This window comes from Enhydra lutris, unplaced genomic scaffold, assembly GCF_002288905.1.
Source record: "Enhydra lutris kenyoni isolate GAN:26980312 unplaced genomic scaffold, ASM228890v2 scaffoldscaffold24, whole genome shotgun sequence".
Lineage (NCBI taxonomy): Eukaryota > Metazoa > Chordata > Mammalia > Carnivora > Mustelidae > Enhydra > Enhydra lutris.
Genome location: NW_019154108.1, coordinates 23,513,289 through 23,527,136, shown reverse-complemented (window position 1 = coordinate 23,527,136; position 13,848 = coordinate 23,513,289). Strand labels below are relative to the sequence as shown.

The window sequence follows — 13,848 nt, the reverse complement described above, 5'->3', positions numbered from 1 at the left end:
CAAGAGTGTGTGTGTGTTTACATACATGTATAAAGGAAAAAAAATGCTCGTATACCAAAATGTCAGTAGTTATTTCTGGGCTGTGCAGTTATGGATGATCTTTATTTTCTTCATTGTAACTTTTCTGTGTGGTCCAAATCCTGCCCCCTCCAGCGTTTCTTCAGTGAGTGTATTTTTTAGCCAGGAAATTTCATTTTTTAAAAAATGATTTTGCTCAACCATAGGTTGATCTTTTAGACCATTAGAGAGAAGCATCTTCAAATATATCTGTATTTAGTTGTTCCCTGGGTTTATCTTTTTAGATTAATCTGTATAGTTTTCTGCCAATGTGCTGTTTTATCCAAAGCTTTGAACACATGTATGGGTTTAAGCCCGTTTTTTTAATGCTTTGTTGAAATTAGTTTAAAAGTTTTACTATGAAAATTTTCTAACGAATTAGAATAGTTTAATGAATCCATATACCCATTCCCCAAGTTTAGCAGTTGCTCTCATTTTGCTAGATTTGCCTCATCCTTTTTGCTGAAGTGCATATTAAAATATATTACATACATCTTGATGGCTCAGTCAGTAGAGCATGGGACTTGTGATCTCGGGGTTGTGAGTTCAAGCCCCACACTGGGGTAGAGATTACTTTAAAAAAAAAATATTTAAAACACGTATAAATAGAAATATACATATATATACCTACCAATTAGCAATATATTTTCTTTATAAAATACAGCCCCCAAAGATTTTTCTCTTCTGTTCTTCAACCTCCCAAACCAGGATTCTGGGTTTCCGTCGCGCCCCCTTGGTGGTTGGCAGATTTGTTAATCTACGGACAGAGATCAAGCCCGTTGCCACGGAGCAGCTCTTGAGCACCTTCCTAACCGTAGGTAAGATTATAGAGGACATTTAAATAGGGGAGTAGTTAATAAGTTAAGTGGGACATCATTGAGTAAGCTGGTTTGTGACTTTTAAGAATTGAAGAACTCGAGGGAATACGAAAACATATTGGGCCACTTGTTTTTAGGCTACTGGGGGATATGCATCCTAACGGTAGGTAGGTGGCCAGGAAGTGAGAGTTTTCTCTGACATGTACTTGGCTGTGTGAAGGTAGGAAGTGAGGTCATTTACTGATAGTGTAAGTGGGTAATAACTTTGTTTCCTTCTGTCTGATCTTTTTTTTTTTTTTAATGTTTTATTAATTTAAGAGTGTTGAGACTTTCAGCCTTTTTTGTACTATAGACTCTTGGCATACTGGAGAAGCTTGGGGATCTTTCCTTAGAATAGTGTTTTTTAGGGGCGCCTGGGTGGCTCCGTTGGTTGAACAACTGCCTTCGGCTCAGATCATGAACCTGGAGTCCTGGGATCGAGTCCCGCTTCGGGCTCCCTGCTCGGTGGGGAGTCTACTCTTCCTCTGACCTCTCCACTCTCACTCACTCTCTCTCTCAAATAAATAAATAAAATTAAAAAAAAAAAAAAGAATAATGTTTTTTAGGGGCACCTGGGTAGCTCAGTGGGTTAAGCCTTTGCCTTCAGTTCAGGTCCTGATCTCAGTGTCCTGAGATCGAGCCCCACATCAGGCTTTCTGCTCAGCAGGGCGCCTGCTTCCCCCTCTCTTCCTGCCTGCCTCTCTTCCTACTTGTGATCTCTGTCTCTGTCAAATAAATAAATAAAATCTTTAAAAAAAAAAGATTAGTGTTTTTTAAAGGCACACATTGGAATACATAGACTTACAAATGAAATCAATAATATGGAAATCTAGTTTCGTTATCAAAAATTCGAAGTTTGCAATCTATAAGCTTGTGCTTCATTATTATTTAACACATTAAATAACAGATCTAGCAGTGATCCAGTAACTGTCATAATTTCAGACAGTATAAATGATACTTTGCAACAATGGTTGATATGATATGAAAAGTCTGTGGTTTCTTCTGGTGAAAGAGTCACAGGTAATACTAATACCACCATGGTTTGCTTCCTAATGTCATAATTGAAGGAACACTAAGTTTCACATAAAAGTTAATGAAAATAAAGGGGCGCCTGGGTGGCTCAGTCAGGTAAGCATCTGACTCTTGGTTTCAGCTCAGGTCATGATCTCAGGGTTGTAGGATTGAGTCCCATGTCAGGTCCCACATTCAGTGCAGAATCAGCTTAAGACTCTCTCTCCTTCTTGCTCTGCCCCTCCCCCGGCTCCTGCATGCGCCTGCGTACTCTCTCTTTCTCAACTAAATAAATCTTTAAAATAAAACAGTTGTTAATGAAAGTAATGTGACTTTGTTCCCAGCCAGTGCACAGGCTCCTGAGTCAAGTCTGCTTCAGGTGGAGGACAGCGCGTAGACAGGGGTGACGAGAAGCAAGAGAAGCCTGTGGCAAGCTCAGGGGAGTTGAGCCCCAGTGAAGGGAGGCTCGGGGCTGGTGAAAGAGAAAGGCAGGTGGTCAGGACGGTGTCCACCGGGCCTCGTGCACCAGGCTTAGAAGTGGAGACCTTTTCCTTAGACACTGGGAGGCCATTAAAAGAGCTGGAGCATGGGAAAACCAGATTGGAATTTTGGAAAACCAGCCACGACAGTGTAGTGGAGGCTGCACTGGGACGGGGGTGGGGTGAGAGCTGGGAGCGCATGGTGGCCACGTACTCCGCGCATGTACAGGGCGAGTCATAGCTCGAGCACAGACAGCGGGTAGGAATCGTTAAGGGACACTCAGCAATTAGAATGGAATGAATTTGGTGAACATTTGGGCTGAGTGGGACAACTGAGAGAGAAGGAAAAAATTAAGAATGACTCCCAGTTCCTGAATTGGATGACTCAGTGTATTACAAAGCTGTCAACTGTCTTAGGAATGTATGAAGAGGCGGAAGATCATGAATCAAATTTTAGACATTTTGTTTTCTTGTGTGAAATAACAAGAAAGATATATACCGGTCTCTGCCCCCGGTGCCTGACGGAGAGCTCAGAAAACCCTGGTAAATTGCTAAGCCATAAGAGCACGGGGAGGATCTCTTCTTCTAATGAGGAGGCTCTGTGTGGGCTGGTCACCAGAACGACAAGCCGTAGCTGGAAGCCTGGAATTCTCAGCTCCCTGCCCCCCATTTTCCAGGGAGGGGAGAGGGATTGAGAATAGAGTTAATAATAAATCGTGCCTACTGGAGAAAGCCTCCATAAAAATCCCAATAGTATGGGGTTTGGGAGTTTCCAGGTTGGTGAAGCAGGATGCTTCCATGTGCCACCGGCCAGGCCCCAAACTCAATGAGGACAGAAGCTCATTGGTCTGAGACCTTGCCCTGTGTATGTCTTCATTGGGGCTTTTGATACGTGTCCTCTGTAATACACCAGTAACCAGTGAGTAAACTGGTTTCCTGAGTCCTGTGAGCCTCCTTGGCCATTTCTTTTTTTATTTGAAGTGTGATTGACATTGAACACTTATATTAGTCTCAGGTGTGCATCGTAATGACTTGAAATTTTATTTATGGTGAAACGATCACCACAACATCTGGTTAACATCCATCATTATACATAGTTACGGGATTTTTTCCTTGTGATTAAAACTCTTATGATCTATTCACGTAACAACTTTCGTTATGGTACTACTAACTTAATAGGTGCATTTCTGAACTTCATATCTCCGGACTGATTTATCTTCTAACTGGAAGTTTGTGCCTTTTGACCCCTTCGCCCATTTCACCCACCTCTGGCAGCCACCAGTCTGCTCTCTGTATCTAAGAGCTTGGTTTTGCATTGGTTTTGGTTTTGTTTTTAGATTCTGCGTATAATAAGACTATATGGTATTTGTCTTTTTCTGGCCTGTTTCATTTAGCGTAATGCCCTCAAAGTCCATCCATGTTGTTGCAAATGGCAAGATTTCATTCTTTTTGTGGCTGAGTCATATTCCATTGTGCATATATGGCACATCCTCATTCACTCATCAGTGGACACTTAGGTTGTTTCCACGGCTGGGCTGTCGTAAATAATGCTGCGGTGAACATGGAGGTGCAGGTAGGTTTTCAAGTTAAAGGGTTTTCTTTTCTTTTTCTTTCTTTCTCTTTTTTCTTTTGGATTCTTAGAAGTAGAGCTGCTGGATCGTATGGGAGTTCCATTTTTTTAGTTTTTTGAGGAACCTCCATAGCGTTTACCATACTATGGTACATACCTTACTATGCCAATTCACATTCCCACCAGTGGTACCCAAGACTTCCCTTTTCTCCACATCTTCACCAGCACTTTTTGTCTGTATGTTTGATGGTATCTTATTGTGGTTTTGATTTGGATTTCTCTGATGACCAGTGATGTGGAACATCTTTCATGCACCTGTTGGCACTTGTATATCTTTGGAAAGATGTGTATTCAGATCTTCTGCTCATTTTTTTTTTTTTAAAGATTTTATTTATTTATTTGACAGAGAGAGATCACAAGTAGACAGAGAGGCAGGCAGAGAGAGAGAGAGAGAGAGGGAAGCAGGCTCCCTGCTGAGCAGAGAGCCCGATGCGGGACTCGATCCCAGGACCCTGAGATCATGACCTGAGCCGAAGGCAGCGGCTTAACCCACTGAGCCACCCAGGCGCCCCTTCTGCTCATTTTTTAATCAGATTTTTTTTTTGCCTTTGAGTTGTAGGAGTTTGTTTTTTTTTTGGGGGGTATTAGCCCCTTTTCATTTTGTCTATTGTCTCTTTGGCTGTGCAGAAGCTTTTTAGTTTGATGAAGTCATACTTGTTCATTTTCGCTTTTGTTGCTTTTGTTCTTGGTATCATATCCAAAAAATCATCACCCCATCACCCAGATTGACGTCGGGGAGTTGACTGCCTGTGTGTCCTAGGAGTTTTATGGTTTTAGGTCTGATGTTCAGGTCTTCAGTCCATTTTGAATTAATGTCTGTCTGTGGTGTAAGATAGTTTTCGTTCTTCTGCATATGACCATCCAATGTTCCCAACAGCATTTACTGAAGAGACTGTCCTTTCCCCATTGTATATTCTTCTGCCCTAGTAAATCAAACCCCAAGATGGGGCTCATGGAAACCCGATTTATAAGCCAGTCGGAAGCGCAGGTGACAACCCAGGCTTAGAGCTGGCCTCTGAAGTGGGGCACAGCCTCGTGGGACTGAGCCTTCAACCGGTGGGACCGGTTCCTGACTCTGGGAAGACAGTGTCAGCATTGAGTAGAATCGTAGGGTGCCCAGCTGGAGTCACAGAATGCAGTTCTCCACAGTGAAATTGGGTACAGAGTCTTACCGTGACAGGAGCATCCAGAAGTGAATGGTGACGAGTCTTTTAGGGGCTTTAGACAGTCTACAGCTTAGGAGAGAAGTCTGGGCTGGAGGGTTAGATTTGGTTATTAGAGGTGGTAGTTCATCCAAGAAGAGCACAGAGACCAGGGTGATCAGAAAGCCAGTTATAAAAGCTAAAAAATCCAGGAAATGATAAAAGATTCAGAGCCTAGGCAAATTAGATATTGAAGTCTGGAAAGAGATTGGAGTGAGATTATTAATAATAAGTAGCCGGCATTGATTGGTCTCTGGCACTGTGTCGGGCTTTGTGCTGAGCGTTACTGCGGATTATCTCACCCCTCACAACGCAGTGGTAGGGGACTGATACCTATTTTACAGAGAAAGCTTAGAGAGTTAGGATCACGTGCCCAAAGTCTTATGTCTAATGACTGTTGAAGGTCCATATTTTAACCCCAGAAACCTGATCCTGCTTCCCACTCAACCACCACACATACTCCGTTCACTTATTGAAGGGTCTTACCAGACTGAGGAGTTCAGATTTTGTCATGTGGGCAACAGGTTTCCTACACCAAGCAGGGTTTTGCTTTGTTTTCTGTTTTTTGAATCAGTAATACATTGACCTAACTCAAAATTTTTTAAAAATATTAGGAAGATTGCAGTGCAAAGTTTTCCTTTCTCCCTCCGTTCCCTCCTTCCTCCCAGTGGTCATCTCTAATGGTAATTTCTTTGTCCTTTTGGTACGAAATAGGAATATATATTTTTATTTAACTGCCATTCTGTGAAACGTATGTCACAATTTGCATACTTCTGCATCTCGTTCTTTCACCTAATCTCTTACCTAACAGATCTTGGAAATCCATTATCACACAGAGAGAGTCTTCATTCTTCTGTTGTGTCACCAGCTGCAAAATGCTGCGTCGTATGGCTCTACCGTAGTTCATTTAACTAGACTTTTATTACACATACAAGTGCCAGTCTTTTTTTTTTTTTTTTACAACCAGTGTTGTCCAGAATTAATGTGAACATATGTTACTTCAGACATGATCAAATATATCCAGAAGTGAAAGCGCTGGGTCAGAGGGCATATGTGTTTTTCCATGAATGTTCAACCAGTTCACGTTGCCAGTGGTGACGTGGGAGAACTCCTCTGTTCCGCCAGCGGCACCAACGGTGTGTTTCCAAACTTTGGCTTTTGATTGTTTCACATGTAGCAGCTTTTTATTTAAGAGCCCTTAGTATTTTTCTTTTACCTGTCTTTGTGTATCCTTTGTTCATTTTCAGCTCTGCCTCTGGTCTTCTCAAAGTATAGGAGCTCATCCACAGGGAGAATAGTCCTTTGTGATATAAATATTTTTCCCCAGGTCTTTAATTTCTTTTGACTTTGCTAATGGAATTTTTTCTTTTTTTTGCCTTATAGACATTTTTGTTTTTAATGTAATCCATCTTTTCTTAAGAGACTTCCTGATTGTGAATCATAGCTTTGCTCACTCAAAGATTATGGAAGAATTCCACCTTTTTTATTTTGACTACTTTTATAGTTTTATTTTTCACATTTAAGTTTTTGACATAGTTTTAGAATTTATCCTAGTGTGTGGGATGAAGTATGGCTCTAACTGGTTGGGGATTTTTTCCCACTGAAATAAATTTTTGTTTCTATGTGTTTTAGTTTTTGGGTTTTCTGTTCTCTTATCTGTTACTGAGTTGATCTTGTTTTGATACCTGGTAAGATTAGTCCCCTCTCTCTGCTATTTAAGAGTTTGCTAGCAGTTCTTTCTTGTTCCTTGTAACCTTAAAAATCATCTTTAAAAAAAATGACGGGGAGAAAAAAAATAATAAAAATAAATTAATTGAAAAAAAAAATCTTATCCAGGGGCATCTGGGTGGCTCAGTCGGTTATGTGTCTTCCTTCAGCTCAGGTCCTGATCTCACGGTCCTGGGATCGAGCCCCACGTCAGGCTCCCTACTCTTTAAAAGATCTATTGCTGTTTTTGCTGGGATCAAGTTAAATTTATAAGTTTATATTTTTATAATTATGAACATTATATATGTGGTATATTGTTCCATTAGTTCAAATTTTCTTTACCTAGAAACGTTTTTAAGATGGAAGAGTGACAGAATCAGCTTTGCGGTTGGGTGTGGAGTGTGTGCTTTGCTGGGGTTAGAAATACTCAGAGGCTTGAGGGCTGCTCGTCTCTCCAGGGACACGTGTGTGAGAACAGAACAGTCATTAAGGAGTATGTGAGGGGTTTACAGGTAGGAAATCCGCTCTTTTGATGGCTGTATTTAATAGGGATGGAGTGCCAAAAAAGCATTACTTAAGCTTTTTCAATTGTTTTTGTTTTTTAATCTTTTTATTTTGAGATAATTTTGGATTTATATAAAAGTTGCAGAGATGGTTCAGAGTCCCCCAGATTCCTTAATTGTTAACACTTTTGGACCATTTGAGAACAGTGTGCAACATGAATGCTCCTCACACAGGTGTGTGAAGACGTCAGTACCCCCAGCCACCAGGGTCCACACCTCCACACCCACATCCAGTCATCAGCAGCGAGAGACTGACCGCGCACTGATGCAGCCCCGCATCGAACCCATGGGCCCTGGAGTGCAGATTTTGCCACTTGTCCCTGTAATGCCCTGTAGAAGTCCAGAACTCAGTCTAGGATCACATGTTGTGTTCGTAGTCATGTCATTTTAGTCTCTGTCTATCTGGAACAATTCCTCACTCTCCTTATTTTTTCATGACTTTGACATTCGTAAGAGCACAAGTTGGTTACTTTATAGAATATGCCTTTATTTGAGTGTGTCTGATGTTTGCTCGTGATTTACATGTGCTGGCGGGAATACCAGAGAAGTGCTCTTGTGCCCTTCTTGGCACGTCCTGTCAGGAGGCATGTGGTGGGGGTTAGCTGCTGTGGCCCATTACTGGTGATGTTAACTTGTATCCCTTGATTAAGATGGTAGGTCTCTGTAAGGTTTCTCCAGTGTCCAGTTAGTATTTTATTAACGGGGTACTTTGGAATGATATAGTCTAGAACTATGGAAATATTCCGTTTGCATCAAGCCTTTACCCACCAGTTTTAGCATTCATTGATGATTCTTGCCTGGATCAATTACTACTGTGATAGTTGTCAAATAGTTACTTGCTAGTTTTTCATTCCTTCTAGACTTAATAGTCACCAGTCTACTCAAGGGTAGAACTCTCCCCATGTGACCCACATTTACGTAGTTATTTGTTTGTTTATATCACTGTGAACTCTTAGACTCCTAATTGACTCAGAGTTATGATTTGCTCTTATTTATTTTGATGCTCATGCTGTCCCAGGTTTGATGAGTGGGAACTCCTACACACTGTCTTGTAGATCCTTTGGAATGTTCCTGTCATTCTCTGAGTGCTTCCTTACCCTGGCATAGCAGTAAGACCCTTTCTCTGCCCCAGCCCTAGAGTCACCAGTTTCTCCAAGGAGCCCTGGGTCCCTTTAATACAGTAGTAAAATTATATTTAGAAATAAATATGTGAGTTCTGGGTGTTTACTGCTTTTATTACCTGGTTGTCATTGCTTCCAGGCTCTCTTGAGGGACAGAGGGAGGAAAGCTGTACACACACACACACACACACACACACACACACACACATCTGTCTTTTTCTGTATCTCTGTTCCAACCAATAGCTGCAGTCCAGTTCTAATTCAACACCACAAGATTTATTCTGGCTTTTTGCCTTTCTGTGTGTTAATCTCCCTTCTCCCTCTGCGAGAAACCTGGTTTCCATTATCCTCAGTGTATTTATTTATTTGCTTGGCACCCCCGCCCCCAGTACCCACACTCCCAGCCCAGAGCCTGTCCCTGGATGGGCCCACTCTTCCCTCCCCTGGGTGCTCTGGCCAAAGTGTCGGCCCTGACAGAAGAGGAGGGGCATGACTTTCCTTAGAGTGAGTTCAGAAAAATAGTGGTGATGCTGCTTGACTCCTGGGAGAGGGACTGGGTAGTGGGGCCCCAAGGGCAAGGAGACTTTTATATACATCCTTTCCTGCCCTTTGACTTTTTTTTTCACTGTGTGCTTTTTTATGACATGTATAGAAAATAAATAAATGTTTAAATATCATTCAGGATCATTGTTTTTGCAGGATCTGTTCACTTAGCTGCTCCCTTCTACATCGTTGGGGAGAATTTGGAGTTTTCCTTTTTCCCTTAAGTGTATTTGGCTCCTTTCTCTCCTGTAGGAAATAACACTTGTTTCTATGGGAAGTGTTATTACTGCCGAGAAACAGAGCCAGCTTGTGCTGATGGAGACACGATGGAGGGATCTGTCACGCTTTGGCTTCCAGATGTGTGGCCTCTGCAGAAACACCGACACCCGTGGGGCAGGACATACCGCGAGGGCAAACTGGCCAGGTGAGTGCTCCCATGAACCCCCAGTTTGTTCCGTCCAAGGAGGTGGGTCTGGGAGCAAACCTGCCAGGCAAGGACGTCTCTTTTCTGTGTTGTAAACAGGGCCAGCTACAGGGGTGGCTCCCTTGGTTATGCGTCTGACTCTTGATTTCGGCTCAGGTTGTAATCTCAGCGTCGTGAGATCGAGTCCCACATGGGGCTCCGTGCTGGGCACAGAGTCCGCTGGAGATTCGCTCTCTCCCTCTGCCCCTGCCCCACGCTTGCGTTCTCTCTCTCTCAAAACAAAACAGAGCCAGGTACAGTGCTGCTGGCACTCTGTAATGCTGGTGGTGCTCCTTGCCTCTAGGTGGGAGTACGACGAGAGCTACTGTGATGCTGTCAAGAAAACATCCCCCTATGACTCGGGCCCCCGCCTCTTGGACATCATTGACACCGCTGTCTTTGATTACCTGATCGGCAACGCAGACCGCCATCACTATGAGAGTTTTCAAGATGACGAAGGCGCCAGTATGCTCATCCTTCTCGATAATGCCAAAAGGTAGGACCATAGGACCATCCTCGTTAGTTAGGGCTTTCTATGTATACAAGAAGGACATTTTCTAGGACATCCCGGGAAATGTCTAGGACACAGTGGATGGAAGGTGTCCTTCCCATTTCTGGTCAGGGTCTTTGCTTTTGGCACCTGTCCTTCCATCCTGCTCAGGGTTCGTACTTCCTCTGCCCTCAGGGTGCTGAGGACTTTAAAAAATGGAAAAGTGGGTTTTTTTTTCCCCCAGGAATCTAAAACTGACTCTCAACCCAGACAGCTGGACGCCAAGGTCTTTGATGTGTCACTACCTCTGTCATTCTTCCTTGACTATGGTGTCTAGAATCTTGAGAAATACATATTTAATAGAACATGAAATTTAATTCCTATTAAATTGATCTGTCCAAAGGTTCATGTAGTTTAAATATCAGTTTAATAGGATGTTTTGCTACATTTATGGCAGTCTAGGCCCAGACTTTTTGTGATCGTAAAAAGAGCAGTTCCTTTTGATACATAAAAACAAGTTACTTTTATCTTATAAATAAGACAGTCTTATTTATTTTGAATAAATGGATGGTCCTTAATTTTTTCAGCGTGGGCTCTTTGAAGAGCATTTTATATTTTTATTGTGCACCCTGCATTCTCCATGGTGCCCGATTCAGTATTGTACTCTAGTTACATTTAATAAGTGCTAAATGGAACACTTCCTTGGAGCCCAGAATTGTCCAGGCTCTAGGTCGTTGGTCAATGTGGGTCAATCCCACATTGGTGCTGAGACTCACCTGAGACCCAGGGGTCCTCAGCGAAGAACACCGAAGCGGTGCTTGCTGGTGGCACCCTGTGTTACCCCAAGCCCCGGGGCCTCGTGCTCCATGAAGGGGGCTGCCACCTGCAGAGCGCGGGGGCCGGCACGCACAGCAGAGCGGGTGGAGGCCAGTGCTACATGCGTTCCTGAAAATTCATCTGGTTTATACAAATGATCTTTGTGTGTTTGTTTAATGATTGTGTGTGCTGTGGAAATAGTTGCCTTAGACGTTGATTATTTGAGGGCTGCACTGTGCTCAGAGCTCCCAGACCTTCCAGCTAAGGCTGAGCTTCCAGGAGAGGAGTAGAAGATTGAGTTTTTCCAGAACCACTTCTCGTGTACCTCTGAATTACTGCCGAAGTCATTTTTACAGATGCTTTGAATCGCTGTTTTCTCAGCCTCTGTGAGCTGCTTGTCCCGTTTGAATCTGGCCATATACTTACTTATAGGGAAAGGATAATCCTGCTCTTTTTTGATTGGTGATTTTGAGGTAGAACAGCTTGTTACAAGTGACGACCATCTGTGTGTTAGTGGGAACTGTGGGGATGGCCTTTTCCCCCCGCGCCCATAAAACCTCCAGGGGTTCGGGTCCTCCCTGTGGCCCGTGGGCTCCATGCCGTGAGCCGCGGTTCTGCTTCAGCGCCGTGCCATAGCCAGTGGGACGCAGGAGGCTTGTACGTGAGGACATTTGTTGTTTGATGCCGCAGTGCAGACTGTTAGGAATCCTGTGTCTGATTGGTCACGCCCTGTTTATTTTTAATTTAAGTGATCTGAGCCATGGGAGTATGAAATTATCTAGGATCACATTTGGGTCGTCTTAGAGAATTTGCTTGTGCATTGATGCTAAGAAGGCAACTGGTGCCACTAAGTAATTCACTAAGTTTTTTAATCTTAATTTTCAGCTTTGGGAACCCATCGCTGGATGAAAGAAGCATTCTTGCCCCCCTCTATCAGTGTTGCATGTAAGTTCCTCACAGCAAATACATTGGCCTGTGTCATCTTCCTTTCCAGGCTCACGTAACAGTACATCCGTTTTCCAGGCCTTAAAACTTCCTAAGACCTGAGCAAATGCTTCTCATGCTTTTCCAGGCCAGAACCCCTGGAGCTCAAAAGTCATTTTAAATTTTGTATGAATAGAAATTTTCAGTCTATTCAATACATATTCGTGTTTGTTTTAATATCAGAATATGGTCCTCTCCCCACCAGGACTCTAGTACAGTCTGCATCCCTGGCCCCCGTACCATGTTCACCCTGGGGTTTGAAGTCCTCTCAGTCCCCACCACAGACCACCTGTGGTTTGCAGATCTCAGTCTGAAAGTGTATAAGCCAAAGGTAACTTTTTCAGAGGCATTTAGCCTTGTATTTTTTTTAAAGTCTGTGTTCGAGAACAAAGAAATTAGAAGGTAAATCAAAATGAGATAAAAGAGCGGGCTCTAAGGAGCTCCTTTTCGAAGCATTATGGCTGGTATCAGTTTGAAGGGGAGCCTTAAGAATCTGCTGGGTTGCACGTTGCTGAGTCACACAGAAAAAGGAATGTGGGAGTACCGTGTCCTACCGGCTCACCGCCCGAGACCCTCAGATCCCATCCAGCTGCCCCTCATCGCAGCTGGGCTGTTTCTCTGGCCTCTGTTTTTAGTAGCAGCCGTACAGTATTCTGCAGGAAGTGTTGCCCCAAGAGCCCTTAATTGTTTTCATCAATAGGAGGCAGTAGTATGGCCTGTCAAAAACCACATACATCTATGAAGGAAGATGTTTTTGTAATAATAGTATTATCTGTCTGATCCAGTCAGAAGCTAGAAAAGACACAGTAGGTTAAATGGGAAAGTTTAAGCTGGTACAGCCATTCTGGAAAACAGTATAGAGATTCCTCAAAAAGTTGAAAATAGAGCTACCCTGTGCCTAGCAATTGCACTACTAGGTATCTACCCCAAAGATACAAATGTAGTGATCCGAAGGGGCACCTGTACCCCAGTGTTTATAGCATCAGTGTCCACCATAGCCAAACTACGAGATCCCAGATGTCCATCAGCAGATGAATGGATAAAAAAGATGTGGTGTATATATACAGTGGAATACTATGCAGCCATCAAAAAACGAAATTTTGCAATTTGCAGTGACATGGATGGAACTAGAGGGTATTATGCTAAGTGAAATAAGTCAATCAAAGACAATTATATGATCTCACTGATATGTGGAATTTGAGAAACAAGGCAGAGGATCATAGGGGAAGAGAGGCAAAAATGAAACAAGATGAAACCAGAGAGGGAGACAAACCATAAGAGACTCTTAATCTCAGGAGACAAACTGAGGGCTGCTGGAGTGAAGGGGGTGCGATGGATGAGATGTCTGGGTGATGGACTTTGGGGAGGGTATGTGCTATGGTGAGTACATGAATTGTGTAAGACCATTGATAGATCACAGACCTGTACCCCTGAAACAAAAAATACATTATATGTTAATAAAAATTTTTAAAAAATAAATTCAAAAAAATAAATGGGAAAGTTTATTTAAAGAAGCTCTGATACAAGCATAACTGTAAAAGGAAGCTTTGTAGGGCTGAGGGAGAGTACCCAAGGAAGGACAAACTTGGAAGGAACCTTGTCGCCAAGGCTAGGATGTGGACCTCCATGGAGAAGGATAGTTCAGTTCACGGGATAGCAGAGAAGTTGGCTAGTTTGCAGGCCCTGCCCGAGCAGGAAGCAGCCCTCTGGGATGCACATTCAGGCAGTGACTTGCACTGGGGTCAGGGCAACGGAGGGACAGCTCAGGAGAAACCGCCTCGGTCACAGGCAGGCACGTGTGAGGGCCTATCTTCGGGGCTCAGGTTTCCATGTCAAGAGGCCCTGCTCGTTCTGGCATTGTGGCCCGGGGCAGAGCGGGCCCGCTCTCCCTAACTACCGACCCACCTGTGCAGCAGCCCGAGGTG

The 13,848-nt window shown here is 43.4% G+C and overlaps 1 protein-coding gene across 5 annotated transcripts in view; it reads left to right on the top strand.

Annotated features, from left to right (window-relative positions):
* The window catches only part of LOC111150859 (FAM20B, glycosaminoglycan xylosylkinase), a 39,685-nt gene that overhangs the window by 21,088 nt on the left and 4,749 nt on the right, over positions 1-13,848 (top strand). For all 5 annotated transcript variants that reach the window (XM_022508501.1, XM_022508500.1, XM_022508499.1 and 2 more), the window contains 4 exons: positions 766-875; positions 9,423-9,594; positions 9,938-10,129; positions 11,825-11,884. In XM_022508501.1, coding sequence (XP_022364209.1) covers positions 766-875; positions 9,423-9,594; positions 9,938-10,129; positions 11,825-11,884 — 534 coding nt within the window. The remainder of the gene's footprint in view (positions 1-765; positions 876-9,422; positions 9,595-9,937; positions 10,130-11,824; positions 11,885-13,848) is intronic.